A 15,117-nucleotide genomic window follows, 5' to 3' on the forward strand; every position below is an offset into this window, starting at 1 on the left:
TCAAGCACGTTCTGCATAAAGCCATTAGCATCATGCTGTAGAAATTCACCCCTATGAGTGTTCTTCAAGAAAAGCAGAAGCAGTTCCCTATTGGAGACTTAGTTTCACGAAGAATATGCACTCCATGTTAAAAATATGTACATCTTCATTCTTAATCAGGGTAGGTTTTTTTCCCAACTGCATCGTGCCCTAACAATCAAAGAAATAAATTCACTGTTTCTCCCTTTTATGTTCTTCATGCTCAAAGTTCCACTCAAATGACTTACCACATGCTAACTATGATCTTCTTACTTCCTATATTAACTTGATGTCTCTTCCCAGTGCTTTATTTTAGCTTTTATGAGCTATGGACCAACATAGGCAATCCTAATAAATCCTTGCTAGGAAAAGCCCCTGCATGTATAGGAGGAAAATACAAAGGAGTAAAACTGAGGAAACCAGGGCTATCCCCATTAAAATTAATACAGGCACTATTCATTTGTTCTTCTGGATCTCACCTGAGTTTTGGCATGATGTTGCTATCTCACACATTCAATTTGATTTATGTGAAACATAATCAATATTTTCATGATTTTCACTTGGATACCCAAATCCCAAGAGCAGCATAGCTATAGCACAAACTCTCCCTCAGCTTCCTACTGTCACAAAATGCAATTGCCTGCTTTGCAAAGGGTGCCAACATATAGATTTACCACGGTTTAAAAAGGCTGCAGCCACTTCATTTTTCAGTCTTTCAATATACACAGTTACATTAATGATTTAAATGCAAATGCCAGAAGTAAGTCAGTGTGAACACCTCAGTGTGAAATGAAATACTACATTTACTCCTGTTAAGTTCCAATCTGGATCTCAAAAAGACACTGGGGGAACAAGCACCCTAAAAATGTCACCAAACTGAGAGACAGCATTCAGGTGTTTTACCAATGAATTCAGGTGAGTTCCAAATCAAAACAGCGTTGTGGTAGAGGATCTGATCTGTGTTTTTTGCCAAGCAGGCGTCCCACAAACTTCAGAAAAGCGATTTATTCAAACAAAAACTGCAGGCTAAGGCCCTTTAATTCTTAAGTATGAGTCAGCTTTTATGTTTCACATCTAAATGAAGACTTTATAAAACAACAAAGGGAGGAAAAACAGTTTGTGGGGTCGCAGTCGTGGTTTGCAGCTACTTAGGCAGCAAGTCCATCTGCCTTGATCCTGTAGATCATAACAAACCAATACTGCCGTTAGCTCCACTCGGCTCTGTGTGCAGCAGGATCACAGATCATGGATCCTTAAGTATGCAGCCTGTATAACTTACGTAACTTTACAATTAAAATAGCAGAAGTTCTGCACAACAAAAGCTCAGGGAAGGCAAAGCTGGGATGGCTATGTGTCTTGCTGCGTTTCTAGTTTAATTCAGAGTCACTGAGGTACAAATGATGGCTCAGAACCTGCACGCTGAAGCACGCAGGATGAAAGCTGTGCCTGCGTCAAGTCCCGCTGCCTCTGGTAGACTTGCACAGTACAAAACACAGGATCGGGGCCTGTGGGGATTTGTTGGCTCACTCAGACATGATTGTAAGGTTACAAAACTAATACAGATGATTAAGTAGATCCTGTTGAATAAACATTGTGGTATTTTAGAAGCACATAATCACTGTTTTAGAAGTTTGCTTTCAGCGTGGTTTTGTGTCTTGAATAAAAGGAAGCTGGTATTTTGTATACTATAGAGTAGACTTCTGCAGTACCATGCATGCATAAGCAAGTGATGCTGCAAGCAACCAATAGCCTTCCCACACAAATATTTACTTTGTTGAGAACATTTGAACTCCAGAGCTATGCCAGGCAAATATTGCCTGCTGCAACCTTCTTAAAATGACATATTCCTGTACACCTAGTAGCTCTACTTCCAAGTAGATCTGTCAGATGCATTTCCAAATAGATGCCTGTTTCCAAGTAGATGTATCAGAACATAACACCAACTGCCTTCAAGTAACAGCAAGCCAAAGAAGGGAAATAATGGAGATCAGGCTGAAGAGTAATTTCTCTCACATTGCCTGTTTTGGCAAACATACAACACAAAATAATAACATCTCACACTGAAGGCAGATCTTTAGCACTATTCAATAAATTATATGTGAAGAACTGTGTTGAGTTTTAGCCTTAGTTTGAAGCCTCAGAATGACAGACAGTCTAATATTTTAATGTATCTTGATTATTTGCATTATCTTTTTACTGAAGTGGCAAGAAGGGAGTATCACTGTGCCGAGCATCTGCAGAGTCACAAAATGCTAAGTTACTGTGCCCATAAGGAGTCAAATTCAGCCCCAGGAAACAGGTCTGATTCTAATGCACTGACACTATTAAAACTACAAAAGAATTTAGACTCAAAAAAAATGCATTAATTGGTTTTGTGGCAGGATGGCAAAGCACTATAAAAACTCCAGAAAGCTGAATTATGTAGAAGCTATTCCAAAGGTCTTAGACACTCCTAAGTCACGGGTCCCCATCTTTCTTCCTCTGAACTCTCTAAGAGTTTGGACACCAACTGTAGCTGAAAACCAAACAGAATTAGAATGATAGTACCTGAGATCAGGAAAACTGTGCTTCAAAAGGTTCAGATGTGCACACTTACAGGGCTGTCTTATTTGTTCATATTCCCTCCTTTTTACCCAAACACAAAAAGAAACAGGAATTTGCTGGAGTTGGCCATAACCTAAATTTCAAATCAGCTGGGATCTGACCAACAAAAGGAAAGTATAACTAACAGGCAAAGTTCATTTACTTTTAATAATGCAAATTGCAGTAATTAAAAAACTTCTGGGTTTGAAGCTCCTAAGCAAAATGAAATCAGCAGACAAAACTTCTGTCATAGCCAGCAGAATTAATGCCAAACCTGAAGATCAACAGCAAAAGGTCATAATATAATCTCTCCTTCTGGTTTTGGTCTTCATTACAAAAGGATGATTTTTGCATTCCAGGGCTGTTCCAGAAGTAGCAGGTAATTTGTACCCCGATTTTACTTGTGCATTTAAGAACAACACTGAAAGCTTTGTGGCAGAAAACCGATACAGAACATTAAACACAGAGGGATATCTTATGCTTTCTACTCAAATCCCCATTTAAGGACCTAACCAATACATAAAAGCAATGCCAAGGGAATTGGGCAACTTTTGGCATTTATGCTGTCCCATTATCATCATACAAGCAAAATCTTCAGTACTAATGCTAAAATTCCACGTTCTGAATCGACTTCCAACCCCTTACAAATAACTGAAATGCTAGTAATCACTGCACTGCCTTTCATTTCCAGCTTGGGCCTTTTTCTTAGTAGAGGGAAAGAAAGGATGAGGGCAAGAGAAGAGCGAGGAAGGGGAGTAGATGTATAAGATCTTCAATTTCTAGCAACTTGTAAATGTGCTAGCCCCAATTTATTTGCTTTCCTGATCACAACCTTGTTAGTAGTTTGTGGTCTAAGCATGAACTTAGGATTTGTCCCTGAAAGCTGAAATGAAGATTTCATTAATTTAGTGACTACCCCAACTCTGCAGCAGCAAGGAAAAAAAAAAAAGCATCAACGGGATCTCTGCCTTTTCATTCCAAAGTCCTTATACAACCACTGCAGTTCTCAAGTGAAAGGCTTACTGGTATCATGTTACTGCCCCCACACAACACCTCGCTTTTATCGTTATCAGGGCAAAAGAGAAACAAAACAAAAGAAGCCACGACCCTTACCTTACAAATTTGGAAATAATCCGAAGTGAGCGTCTCCTGGATCTCCTCCCTGGGTGTCCCTGCAGCTCCTGCAGTCCCTCCTGGTTGCACGGAGCCGCCACCAGCCCCACTTCCACCACCACCACTGCCACCACCGCCGCTTCCACCGGGGGATGAGGCAGTTAAACCATCCAAAACTTTGCGAAAATTGAATTTCTTCATTTTGGAAAAATCTCTCGGAAGGTTAGAGGGGGGAGCAAAGATGTGTCGCAACACATTCAGCTACATGTAGCAAAGAGAGAAAAAAAAAAGTCCTCAAACGGTCCCTCCGAGTGAGGCAGCACTTTAAGTCTCTCGTGCCGAGCAGAAGGTCGATATTAGGTAAAATTGACTGAAAAATACAAAGGCTTCATTTTGTCAGACGCAAAAGCTGCCCGGAAAGGTCCTTTAAAAAAAAATATATAAATAAATAAAATTGGGAAAAAATAATAATAATAATAATAATAAAATAATAATAATAAAAAATTCCACAAGCAGCAGAACTAAGCTTTACGTTCAGACAAGGGGGCAATGGAACAACCACCGGCGGGGTCTCTCAGAAAATCCACATTTAACGGTGGTGAAAATCGAAAAGTAAATGTAAAAGAAAACTCATAACAACAACAGCAACAAAAAAAAAAATCAAAGCAGCATCCAAAAAGTAGGCTCCGTCTACCTTCCCTGCCTAGGATTTGCCTTCGTTACTTCAGTAACCAAACCGCAAAAAAGCTGGCTACAGTCAATTTCCTCTCCCCTCCAAAGCCTTTCAGCCAGGGCTATCTCTGCCCCCGGGGTTTCGGGGGAGCGGATTCCCTCTCCCTGCCAACGCTCTCCTCCCGCAGCTGCTGTCGCGACTCCTGCTACCCAGTTATCTGCCCACCCCAGCAAGTGCCCGGCAGCCGCTTTCTGCCCTTGATCTTCCTCTCTGCCCACCCCCGGGATCCCGACCGGGAAAGGAACCCCTCGCTTTCCTCACCACCCACCCGTGAGGAATGACCGACGGTAAGGAGCGAACCCCTCGGCCAGCCCGGCCACCCCCTGGCTGACCACCTGTCCCGTCCCTAAGGCGACGGACAACCCTCCCGCCCGTCCCGCTTCACCGAGCCTGTGCCGTCGCCGTGCCCCCGGGGGACCGGACTCCTTCAGCGCCGGCAGGGGAGTGGGGAAGGTGGTGAGCGGGCAGAGGCGCCTGGCGCTGCCGCTCGCTCTGAGGCGACGCTTCCTAACAGTCCCTGGGGCTGCGTGTGCTTGGCGCTGCGAGGGGCAGGGCAGGAGGGGAGAGGAGCGGGGCAGGTAAGCAGGGAGCAGCTGCGGGTCCGGACGGCTGCAGCGGCTCCTGCCCGCCCTGCTTTCTCGCAGCTGCTCTCCGAGGTACTGAAACCTCGGCCAGCGGCGGCAGCAGCCACAGCTCCTCCTCCTTCGCGTCCCTCCTCTCTCCTCCTCTCCTCCCCTCCCCTCACCGCCCCGCCCGCTGCAACCAGCGCGCAGCAGAGTGCCTGAACCTCCCCCTCGCTGGGGGAAGGTGGGGCAAAGGTTGGTGATTGACAGAAGCGGCAAGTTTCGATTGGTTGTTTGAGGACAAGTTGGGGGGATGCGAATGGCGGAGCGGGGAGGAGGGCGGGAGTTGCTTTCCAAAGGCTCGGCGGTCGGCAGAGCCGCAGGCCGACAACTTGCTACGGCGGGGAATGGCATGGCTGACCGCCGCTGTGATCCGCGGCCTCTGATTGGGGTGCTGCTCAGATGGGCACGTGCTCTCACCAATAGGAAGGGCTGCACCGCAAGTTTCCTTCCGCTCAGGAGGCTGTGAGGTGCCTTACCTCCGCCACGCCCCGCCTCCAGCCCAATCGGGTGTCGCAGTGTCCTCGGGGGCGGGGCCAAGCTGATGTCGGCACACAGCGCGGCTCCGCCCTACTGCGGCGGCAGCGGCTACCAACGGCGGGGTGCGCAGCGCAGCGCTGCGGCCGCTCTGAGGGCCAAGAGCTCCCCGCGGCGGAGGCTTGAGGGCCGAGGGAGAGGGGAGCAGGGGGGACAGAGCCCGGTTTAGTTTGTGTCAGCGGGGGAAGCTGCGCTAAACAAACCCAAAATGTCACGGGAGGGAAGGGTCCTGGTGGTGACAGCGGGGCCCTGAGCGAAGCGGGAGTCTCCCTTTTCCTGGAGGGGCACAGAGCGGTCTGGGCGGGTTGGCTTCCAGCCCTCTTCACAGAGGGTACAAATCCCCTTTTGCTTCCCGAGAGGAGTAAGATAACCCATGGTTGCCCTTCCAGCCGTGTGATGGTGATTCCCCGTGGAAGCTGGTGTGGAGCTGCTCTCTGGCCTCTCAAGCTCACTGCAGCAGAAGGAACATTAAGGAACAATGTTGCACTGCACACAAGAATCTGTTAAAAAAAGAAAAAGGTTATTCAGGTCAGAAACAAATGAGGTAGCTATTAAAAAATGACTCATGGCACAGTGCTGTCAACGTGTCTGGATGCTTGCAACTGACTGAAACGGTGTAAGGAACAAACCTGAACAGTACTAAGTACATAGCAGCTCTTCAAAGATCTTTCCCAGCTTGGTTAATTCCTATTCCTATTCCTATTCCTATTCCTATTCCTATTCCTATTCCTATTCCTATTCCTATTCTTATTCCTATTCTATTTTATTCTATTCTATTCCCTAATCTTTCCTTTCCTTTCCTTTCCTTTCCTTTCCTTTCCTTTCCTTTCCTTTCCTTTCCTTTCCTTTCCTTTCCTTTCCTTTCCTTTCCTTTCCTTTCCTTTCCCTTTCCTTTCCCCTTTCCTTTCCCCTTTCCTTTCCCCTTTCCTTTCCCCTTTCCTTTCCCCTTTCCTTTCCCCTTTCCTTTCCCCTTTCCTTTCCCCTTTCCTTTCCCCTTTCCTTTCCCCTTTCCTTTCCCCTTTCCTTTCCCCTTTCCTTTCCCCTTTCCCTTCCCCTTTCCTTTCCCCTTTCCTTTCCCCTTTCCTTTCCCCTTTCCTTTCCCCTTTCCCCTTTCCTTTCCCCTTTCCTTTCCCCTTTCCTTTCCCCTTTCCCCTTTCCCCTTTCCTTTCCCCTTTCCTTTCCCCTTTCCTTTCCCCTTTCCTTTCCCCTTTCCTTTCCCCTTTCCTTTCCCCTTCCCTTTCCCCTTTCCTTTCCCCTTTCCCTTCCCCCTTCCCTTCCCCCTTCCCTTCCCTTCCCTGGTTCTGATAGCCACTCTAACCTGGTGTTTGCAGACCTTAGGGTCCTGTAAAGCATGGTTATAGTGCTTATTTTGGCTTCTTGCACTAAACTGCATGCTTTATTTTTTCCCCACTTCAGGTCATTTCTTTATGTTCACAGGTATTTCCCATCTGAGTAGTAAGAAGACTCCAGTGAAGTTGCTTTGCTGTTGCTTTGCTTATGTCCTCATGAAGAATTAAGGATACATTACTGATGAAACTCGGAAGGTTTATAGGTTTCTGTAGCCAGAAGACCAAAAGAAAAGGCAAAAAATAATCTATTTGTGAAACAAAAGATATGAGGGCTATGGCTAGGAGACAGAAATGAAAATGAGCATGGAACTGAGTAAGCAAATCTGCAAAGATGTAAGTGCAGGGGTTTGGAGAATAAGGAGAAGGCAAAACCCAAATGAAGCTGTTGGAAAAATGTCACGTCCTACTGATATGTTCACTGCAAGCAATGCAAGTGACTGAAAAAGGAAGCTAACAAAACCAAAAAGAAAGATAGCAGCATGAATTGTGAATAGGAAATGGAAAGGTAAGATGAAAAATTAAATAATTAGGAGGAAGAAAATGTCACAGACCGACCTGGAAGAAGAGAACAGACTGGGAGTGAGGGGTTGCTAACGCAATAAAACCTAATAATGTAATGGTCCCACAGTTGTAGGGAGGCTAGAAATAAGGTGGTTAGTTTTAGGTGAAGAAAAAGAAAGACCAAAATTAGGAGAATGAAAAGCATTTGGAAGTGAAATATGATGCAGACCTTTTGTGAATACCAATAACATTTGTCTTTCAGAGAGTCAGTATGAAGAGTATTGATGATTAGACACCACCTCAGGATATCCAAATGGCAAGGACCCTCACACTGCCAAGGTGCTGCTTAGGAAAACAGATTTGCAGGAAACAAAAAACCAACCAGAAACAGATACTACCCAAGAAAACACTGAGCAGTTCTATTTAAAAATTCAGTTCCCTATCATGTGGATCCTTTGGAAAATTTTGCTTTAAGCCAGACACAAACCTGGAAGCTGAGGTATGGCAGAGGTAGACAGGACCATGTAAGGCAGAGGAAAACACAGTAATAGTATCATAGTATCACAGTATCCATAGTGTCCACCTGACATGCACCCCTCAGGTATTTATAGACATTGATGAGATCCCCTCTCAGTCTTCTCAAGACTAAACAGCCCCAGGTCTCTCAGTCTCTCTTCACAGGGAAGATGCTCAAGTCCCCTAATCATCATGGTTCTTATTTCATAGTATCATAGTATCACTCAGGGTTGGAAGGGAGCACAAGGATCATCTAGTTCCAACCCCCCTGCCATGGGCAGGGACACCCCACACTACATCAGCCTGGCCACAGCCTCATCCTTAAATACCTCCAGGGATGGGGCCTCAACCACCTCCCTGCACAACCCAGTCCAGGGCTTCACCACTCTCATGGGGAAGAACTCCCCCCTCACCTCCAGCCTGAATCTCCCCACCTCCAGCTTCATTCCATTCCCCCTAGTCCTATCATTACCTGAGATCCTGAGAAGTCCCTCCCCAGCCCTCCTGTAGCCCTCTTCAGATACTAGAAGGCCACAATGAGGTCACCTGGGAGCCTTCTCTTCTGCAGACTGAACAGCCCCAACTCCTTCAGTCTGTCCTCACAGGAGAGGTGCTCCAGCCCTCCGATCATCCTTGTGGCCCTTCTCTGGACACCTTCCAGCACCTCCACATCCCTCTTGTCATAGGGGCTCCAGAAGTGGAGGCAGTACTCCAAGTGGGGTCTCAGCAGAGCTGAGCAGAGGGGGAGAATCACCTCCCTTGACCTGCTGGCCACACTTCATGCACGGAAAGAAGGATCATTGATTGACCTAGGGGAGGAGTTCTGTTCTTGAAGGGGACAAAAGAGAAAGGAACAATGTGATTTTGACACTGGAAAAGGTATTTTCTTTTTGTATAGTAGAGAAAAAAAAACCCCAATACAGTAGACAAGGCATTCAGTTGCTGTTTTTCCCCTCTGTTTAGGTGGTATTGATATTTAGTAGGACACTTTTACAGTGGCATAGTTTTGATGCCAAGTGTTTTAATAATAGACTTACGAAAGGATGAAAATGTGGAAACATCCTGGATGTTAAATTGGTACACGAGAAATGAAATCAGATCCCCCAGTACAATGGGGGATGTATGTATCTCAGACTGTGTTTCAGATAGGAAAAAAAGGGAGTATAGTCTTCAATGTTTTCTTCTGGATAGGATCTTTTACCTTTATCAGTCATCTCGTTCTGCAAGGTCAAACAGAAATCAGAGGTTGGTAACAGTTTGCTAGCAAGATGTTGCTGGAAAAGAGATCACATTTTGCAGTCTAAAAGAAAATCAAAATGAGTATGAAACCTCATTTTGATTTTGGCTTAGGGAAGTTTGAGACTATGTGTAGTAATATATATATATATATATAGGAAAAGAATTGCTCAGACTCAAACCTGGCAAAGGAGACTAAGATGAATTCAGCATTTTCTAATCACAGTCTGATTCAAGAGCTGACCAAGGAAATGGAGAATCAGGAAAGATGTCCTTAAATTAGCTGATCAGAAAGTGATAGTAGTAGAGATAGAATAGAATAGAATAGAATAGAATAGAATAGAATAGAATAGAATAGAAATAGAATAGAATAGAATAGAATAGAATAGAATAATAGACCAGACCAGGTTGGAAGAGACCTTCAAGATCATCGCGTCCAACCCATCAACCAATCCAACCCACCTAAACAACTAACCCATGGCACCAAGCACCCTACCAAGTCTCCTGAACACCTCCAGTGATGGCGACTCCACCACCTCCTTGGGCAGCACATTCCAATGGGCAATCACTCTTTCTGTATAGAACTTCTTCCTAACATCCAACCTAAACCTCCCCTGGCACAGCCTGAGACTGTGTCCTCTTGTTCTGGTGCTGGCTGCCTGGGAGAAGAGACCAACCTCTGCCTGTCTACAACCTCCCTTCAGGTAGTTGTACTTTTTGCTTACATCATCTGGCTTTCATGCTTTATTTTTTCTTTTTACGTAGCAAATTGGGCCATAATTTCTTGACTTTGTAAAGCTGCAAACATATTTTAATCTCAGGCTTGTATTGTGGGTAGTTTCAAGGAAGACATGTAGATCTGCATGCAGTAAGTGGTGGTTTCACAGTTTACAAGGTTTTAATGATTCATGCTGTTCCTTTTGATAATATATGAGTTAGTAATTAAAATAGATGACTCCTGAAAGAAATCATAGAATCATAGAATCAGTAAGGTTGGAAAAGACCTCAGACATCATCAAGTCCAACCTGGCACCCAACACCTCATGACTAACTAAACCATGGCACCAAGTGCCACATCCAATCCCCTCTTGAACACCTCCAGGGACAGTGACTCCACCACCTCCCTGGGCAGCACATTCCAATGGCTAACAACTCTCTCTGGGAAGAACTTTCTCCTCACCTCCAGCCTAAACTTCCCCTGGCACAGCTTGAGACTGTGTCCTCTTGTTCTGATGCTGGTTGCCTGAGTGAAGAGACCAACCCCCACCTGGCTACAACCTCCCTTCAGGTGGTTACAGACAGCAAGAAAGTCTCCCCTGAGCCTCCTCTTCTCCAGGCTAAACAACCCCAGCTCCCTCAGCCTCTCCTCACAGGGCTGTGCTCAAAGCCTCTCCTCAGCCTCATTGCCCTTCTCTGGACCCATTCGAGAGTCTCAATGTCCTTCTTAAACTGAGGGGCCCAGAACTGGACACAGGACTCAAGGTGTGGCCTAACCAGTGCTGAGTACAGGGCAGAATGACTTCTTTGCTCCTGCTGGCCACACTATTCCTGATGCAGGCCAGGATGCCATTGGCCTTCTTGGCCACCTGGGCTTACTGCTGGCTCATGTTCAGCTGGCTGTCAATCAGCACCCCCAGGTCCCTTTCTGTCTGGCTACTCTCCAGCCACTCTGACCCCAGCCTGTAGCACTGCATGGGGTTGCTGTGGCCAAAGTGCAGCACCCAGCACTTGGACTTGTTAAATGCCATCATGTTGGACCCTGCCCATCTATCCAGCCAGTCAAGGTCCCTCCGGACCTTGAAATCACTGTATGCCTGTCTGCAGCTGGCTGGGGTACAGCCTTGCAACTGCACCCTGTAAGAGAACCTCTCTGCTTGTGCAGAGCTGAAGAGAAAGGGTGGAATCAAATACCAGAAACACATTTATGCCAATCCACAGGCAAACCCTGTGACTTTCCATAGCTACCCATTCCTCATTATACTTTGGGACATTTGCCATTATTCTCTATGCTTCTGTGTAATTCCAGAACATCAAATAGCAGCAAGCATAGTGTTCCTGCTTGCAGAACCCCACTAAAAATATCCCCAGTCAGTGCTGAGTATCTGGTTAGAACAGCTTGCTGAACTCTATCAATTAGCCAGATCTTAATCTATTTAATGTGTTTTATTAAGGCTATATAATGCTAATGTTTTAATCAAAATGTCAAGCAGTACTAAATCAAATTCATTAGGAAGGTCCAAGTCTATCACATCCATGTGGTTACCTTGATCAAACAAACCTGTAATCTCATAAAAAAAGTGAAGTCAGGCCTGCTTGTCAAGACTTGTTTCCTTAAAGCCATGTGGACTTGCTTTCATTATATTCCTACTCTTTAACTCCTCATTGATTGAATCACACATAGCATGACTGCTTTAATTCACATAACAGCACTGTAGCACTGTTTTCTCTAGGCTTACTTAGGATGCCAGGTCTATTATTACCTTGGCTATTCTGGTTCATTCTTGGAATAATGTCAGGTTTCCTTTGGCCCTTCAAATTTGTAGTTGTGCAAAGGACTGCTCAAATTTAGCATTAGGAGGCTGGAAGTCTCCTACTCTTCTGGGATCTTTGGATACTCAGGTGCCACAGAGACTGCCATTTTCATTCTCCATAGGTGTCACTGGGTAGAAAAATAATTCATCATCCTCACAGGATGTTAATACATTGTTGTGATGGTATAAACACCCATCCTGGAAGCAGGAAGGGAGGGCTTGTAAGAGTATTGCCCTCCCTGCAGGGCATTTTCCCCCTGGGAAATAGTTAATCTGTTGCACTCCCCCCTCCCCTGTCCAGTAAGGGTAATAAAGAGGAGAACACTGCAGCCATTAGCTCTCTTGGGTCCTGCCTTTGCTTGGACAGGGGCTGCTGGTGGCTCCCTGTTTCTCTGGCATGTGGTCAGGCCTGACCCTTCTCCCTGCTGCCTCTGCGCCTCTTCAGAGAGCCTGGTTTTGTATTCTTGTTTTTTTTCCCTCCCATCCATCCTTGCTCCTTGCCCTTGTGAACCTTACCTGTTATTGGTTGGTTTGTTTATTTATTTATTTGTTTGTTGGTTTATAATTACGTTTATAGTTTAAAGAAGATTCTTTACCTCTCTACTTCCAAGCCGACTCCAAATTATTCTTATGTCTTGTTGCAGTAGAGCAATGTATTTCTTGCAGAGAGTTCTCCAAAGGCTGAGGTAGTACTCAGCCTTGACTTGCTTGCTCTGAAGGTAGGGGTCTCGTTTCTAACAGAAGCCACTAAAGCCTTGATAATTACTCTCTGCACAGCACTTCCTTGATGTACCTTTATTATAGCAAATAAGCCAAACTCTGGGATGTCTGTTCAAGATAACCTGAGTTCTAGTCATGATTATGTGAGAGCTTGCATGGGGCACAAAGCTAGTCTAAGAGGCTGGATAAACACTAGAGTAGTCAGTATAGGCAGTACAGCACATCACCACACTTTCAGCCCTTGTTTTTCACAGGCTGACTTTTGGGTCTTCTCTCTGCAGCCAGATTATCACAGAATCACCAAGGGTGGAAGAGACCTCAAAGATCATCAAGTCCAACCTGTCACCACAGACCTCATGACTAAACCATGGCACCAAGTGTCATGTCCCCATCCCCTCTTGAACACCTCCAGGGATGGTGACTATTATGTTGTATTCCACACACTGTTTTCTGATTCTTTCTCTTCAGTCCTTTTCTTGCTACTGAATTTTACAGCTCTCTGTCAGCCTAGCTACCTCTTTCCCCTCTTATCCCTTCAGTAAGGATTAGGCAAAACTGTGGCTTTCCCAGGTCCTGCTGTGAGCCAGGGCTATTTGAACTCCTAATGACCCAGATTTGCAACCCAGCCTGTGCACATCCACTCTATCTAATGGCTCATTAAAATACTTCTACTAGCTGGCACAGCTCATCAGCAAGCAGAGTTGTTATTTTCTTATCACAAAGCTTTCATTTCCACCATGTCTGGCTTTTGATCAATATAGGCATACCTTTTGTGTTTGTTTTTTACACAAAAAAAGTTGTAATTGATGCTTTTTCCCATTCTGAATGTTTTCATCCTCTCTAGTAGCTGCAAGACAGCAGGAACTGATGCCTTTTTTAAGCCAGTTGTTACTAGTACTCAGAACAGCTTTCTCCACCACCCCACCCCAAATATATAGAAATGGGAAAGTCTTTCTTTCTATTTGGGTCTTTTCTATATGGGTCCATGTCCAAGTGGAGGCCAGTGATGAATGGAGTCCCTCACACTGGGACCAGTCTTGTTTAACATCTTTGGTGGTGCCATGGACAGTGGCATTGAGTGCACCCTCAGCAGGTTTGCTGATGACACCAAGCTGTGGGGTACAGCAGACACACTGGAGAGAAGGGATGGCATCCAGGGGGACCTTGACAGGCTGCAGAGCTGGGCCCATGACAGCCTCATGAGGTTCAACAAGACCAAATGCAAGCACCAATACAGGCTGGGCAGGGACAGGCTTGAGAGCAGCCCTGAAGAAAAGGACTTGGGCGTGCTGGTGAATGAGCAGCTCAACATGAGCCAGCAGTGAGCACTTGCAGCTGAGAAAGCAAATCACATCCTGGGCTGCATTAAGAGAAGCATAGCCAGCAGGTCAAGAGAGGTGATTCTTCCCCTCTACTCTACTCTGGTGAGACCCCACCTGGAGTACCTGCATCCAGTTTAGGAGCCTCTGTTACAGGAAGGATCTGGATGTGCTGGAGCATGTCTAGAGAAGGGCCAGGAGGATGAGCAGAGGGCTGGAGCACCTCTCCTGTGAGGACAGACTGAAGGAGTTGGGGCTGTTCAGTCTGGAGAAGAGAAGGCTCCGAGGAGACCTAATTCTGGCCTTCCAGTATCTGAAGGGGGCTACAAGAAAGCTGGGGAGGGACTTTTGAGGGTGTCAGGGAGTGATAGGACTAGGGGGAATGGTTAAAAAAAAATAGAAATGGGTAGATTCAGATTGGATGTTAGGAAGAAGTTCTTCCCCATGAGGGTGGTGAGACACTGGAACAGGTTGCCCAGGGAGGTGGAAGCCTCATGCCTGGAGGTTTTTAAGGCCAGGCTGGATGTGGCTGTGAGTAACCTGAGGACCAACAGCTGCTGGTTCTGCCACATGGTCCAGTCTGATCCTCTCCCCCGCTGCATCCAGGCTTCTCTAAAGGTCTGAAATCCACACACACCGAGGGAGATGCAAGGCCATCCACAGTTGGTTTTGTATATTTCCCTATTCACTCTTATTCCTTACCCTTGTAAACCCTCCCTGGTACTGCTATATATGTATTTTGTTAAAAAAATTACTTCTTCTACTTCCAAACCAACCCCAGATTATTTTTGGTAGATTTACCTCCTTCTCATTTCCCTTACTCCCCTTTTTTTCTCTCTCCTTTTTCCATATCAGGGGAAAGGGGGGTGGGGGGTGTGTGGAGCTACCATCTGAGCTCTTAAACCCCAGTTAAGGCTCAAACCACTACACTTAGGTCTGTTGAAGCCGAGGGGGGTGGAAGTTTCTGGAAGTCTCTGGAAGGCTTTGCCTGGTAGGCCCAGGTGAAGGATGAACCTCATTCATGAATGTGTTCCTTCTACCTGAATACCTTTGGTACGTGTTTGTGAAGAGAATTGCCTTTTCAACGTTCAGTCAGTGTGGAGCACCTTTATTTTTACTCCTTGGAAAAGGGGTAGAATAAATTTTTCTGTCCCTTTGCCCTGGGCAGCTCGTGGCTCAAAACTGAGACACTCTTGAAAGGCTGGTGGTCCTTGACTGATTCTGTGCCACTTACCCAGGTACTATGGAAGAGATGCCCACACTGACCAGGCACCCTCCCAAACACATTAGCTAGAGATTGACAAATTTCTGCCAGATAAGGAACTTAAAGTGTTAGTT

General features: G+C 45.8%; 1 protein-coding gene across 6 annotated transcripts in view; it reads right to left on the reverse strand.

Moving 5' to 3' along the window:
- The window catches only part of STXBP5L (syntaxin binding protein 5L), a 252,640-nt gene extending 247,532 nt beyond the window's left edge, over positions 1 to 5,108 (reverse strand). For 5 of the 6 annotated variants that reach the window (XM_068165952.1, XM_068165953.1, XM_068165950.1 and 2 more), the window contains exon 1: positions 3,715 to 4,819. In XM_068165952.1, the coding sequence (XP_068022053.1) occupies positions 3,715 to 3,915 (201 nt within the window). In that variant the 5' untranslated portion in view covers positions 3,916 to 4,819. The other variant, XM_068165947.1, reaches the window with a different exon arrangement.
- Between the last annotated feature and the right edge of the window lie 10,009 nt (positions 5,109 to 15,117).

This window comes from Melanerpes formicivorus, unplaced genomic scaffold (genome assembly GCF_026170545.1).
Source record: "Melanerpes formicivorus ecotype bairdi unplaced genomic scaffold, bMelFor1.0.p_v2 SCAF_95, whole genome shotgun sequence".
In the NCBI taxonomy this organism is placed as follows: domain Eukaryota; kingdom Metazoa; phylum Chordata; class Aves; order Piciformes; family Picidae; genus Melanerpes; species Melanerpes formicivorus.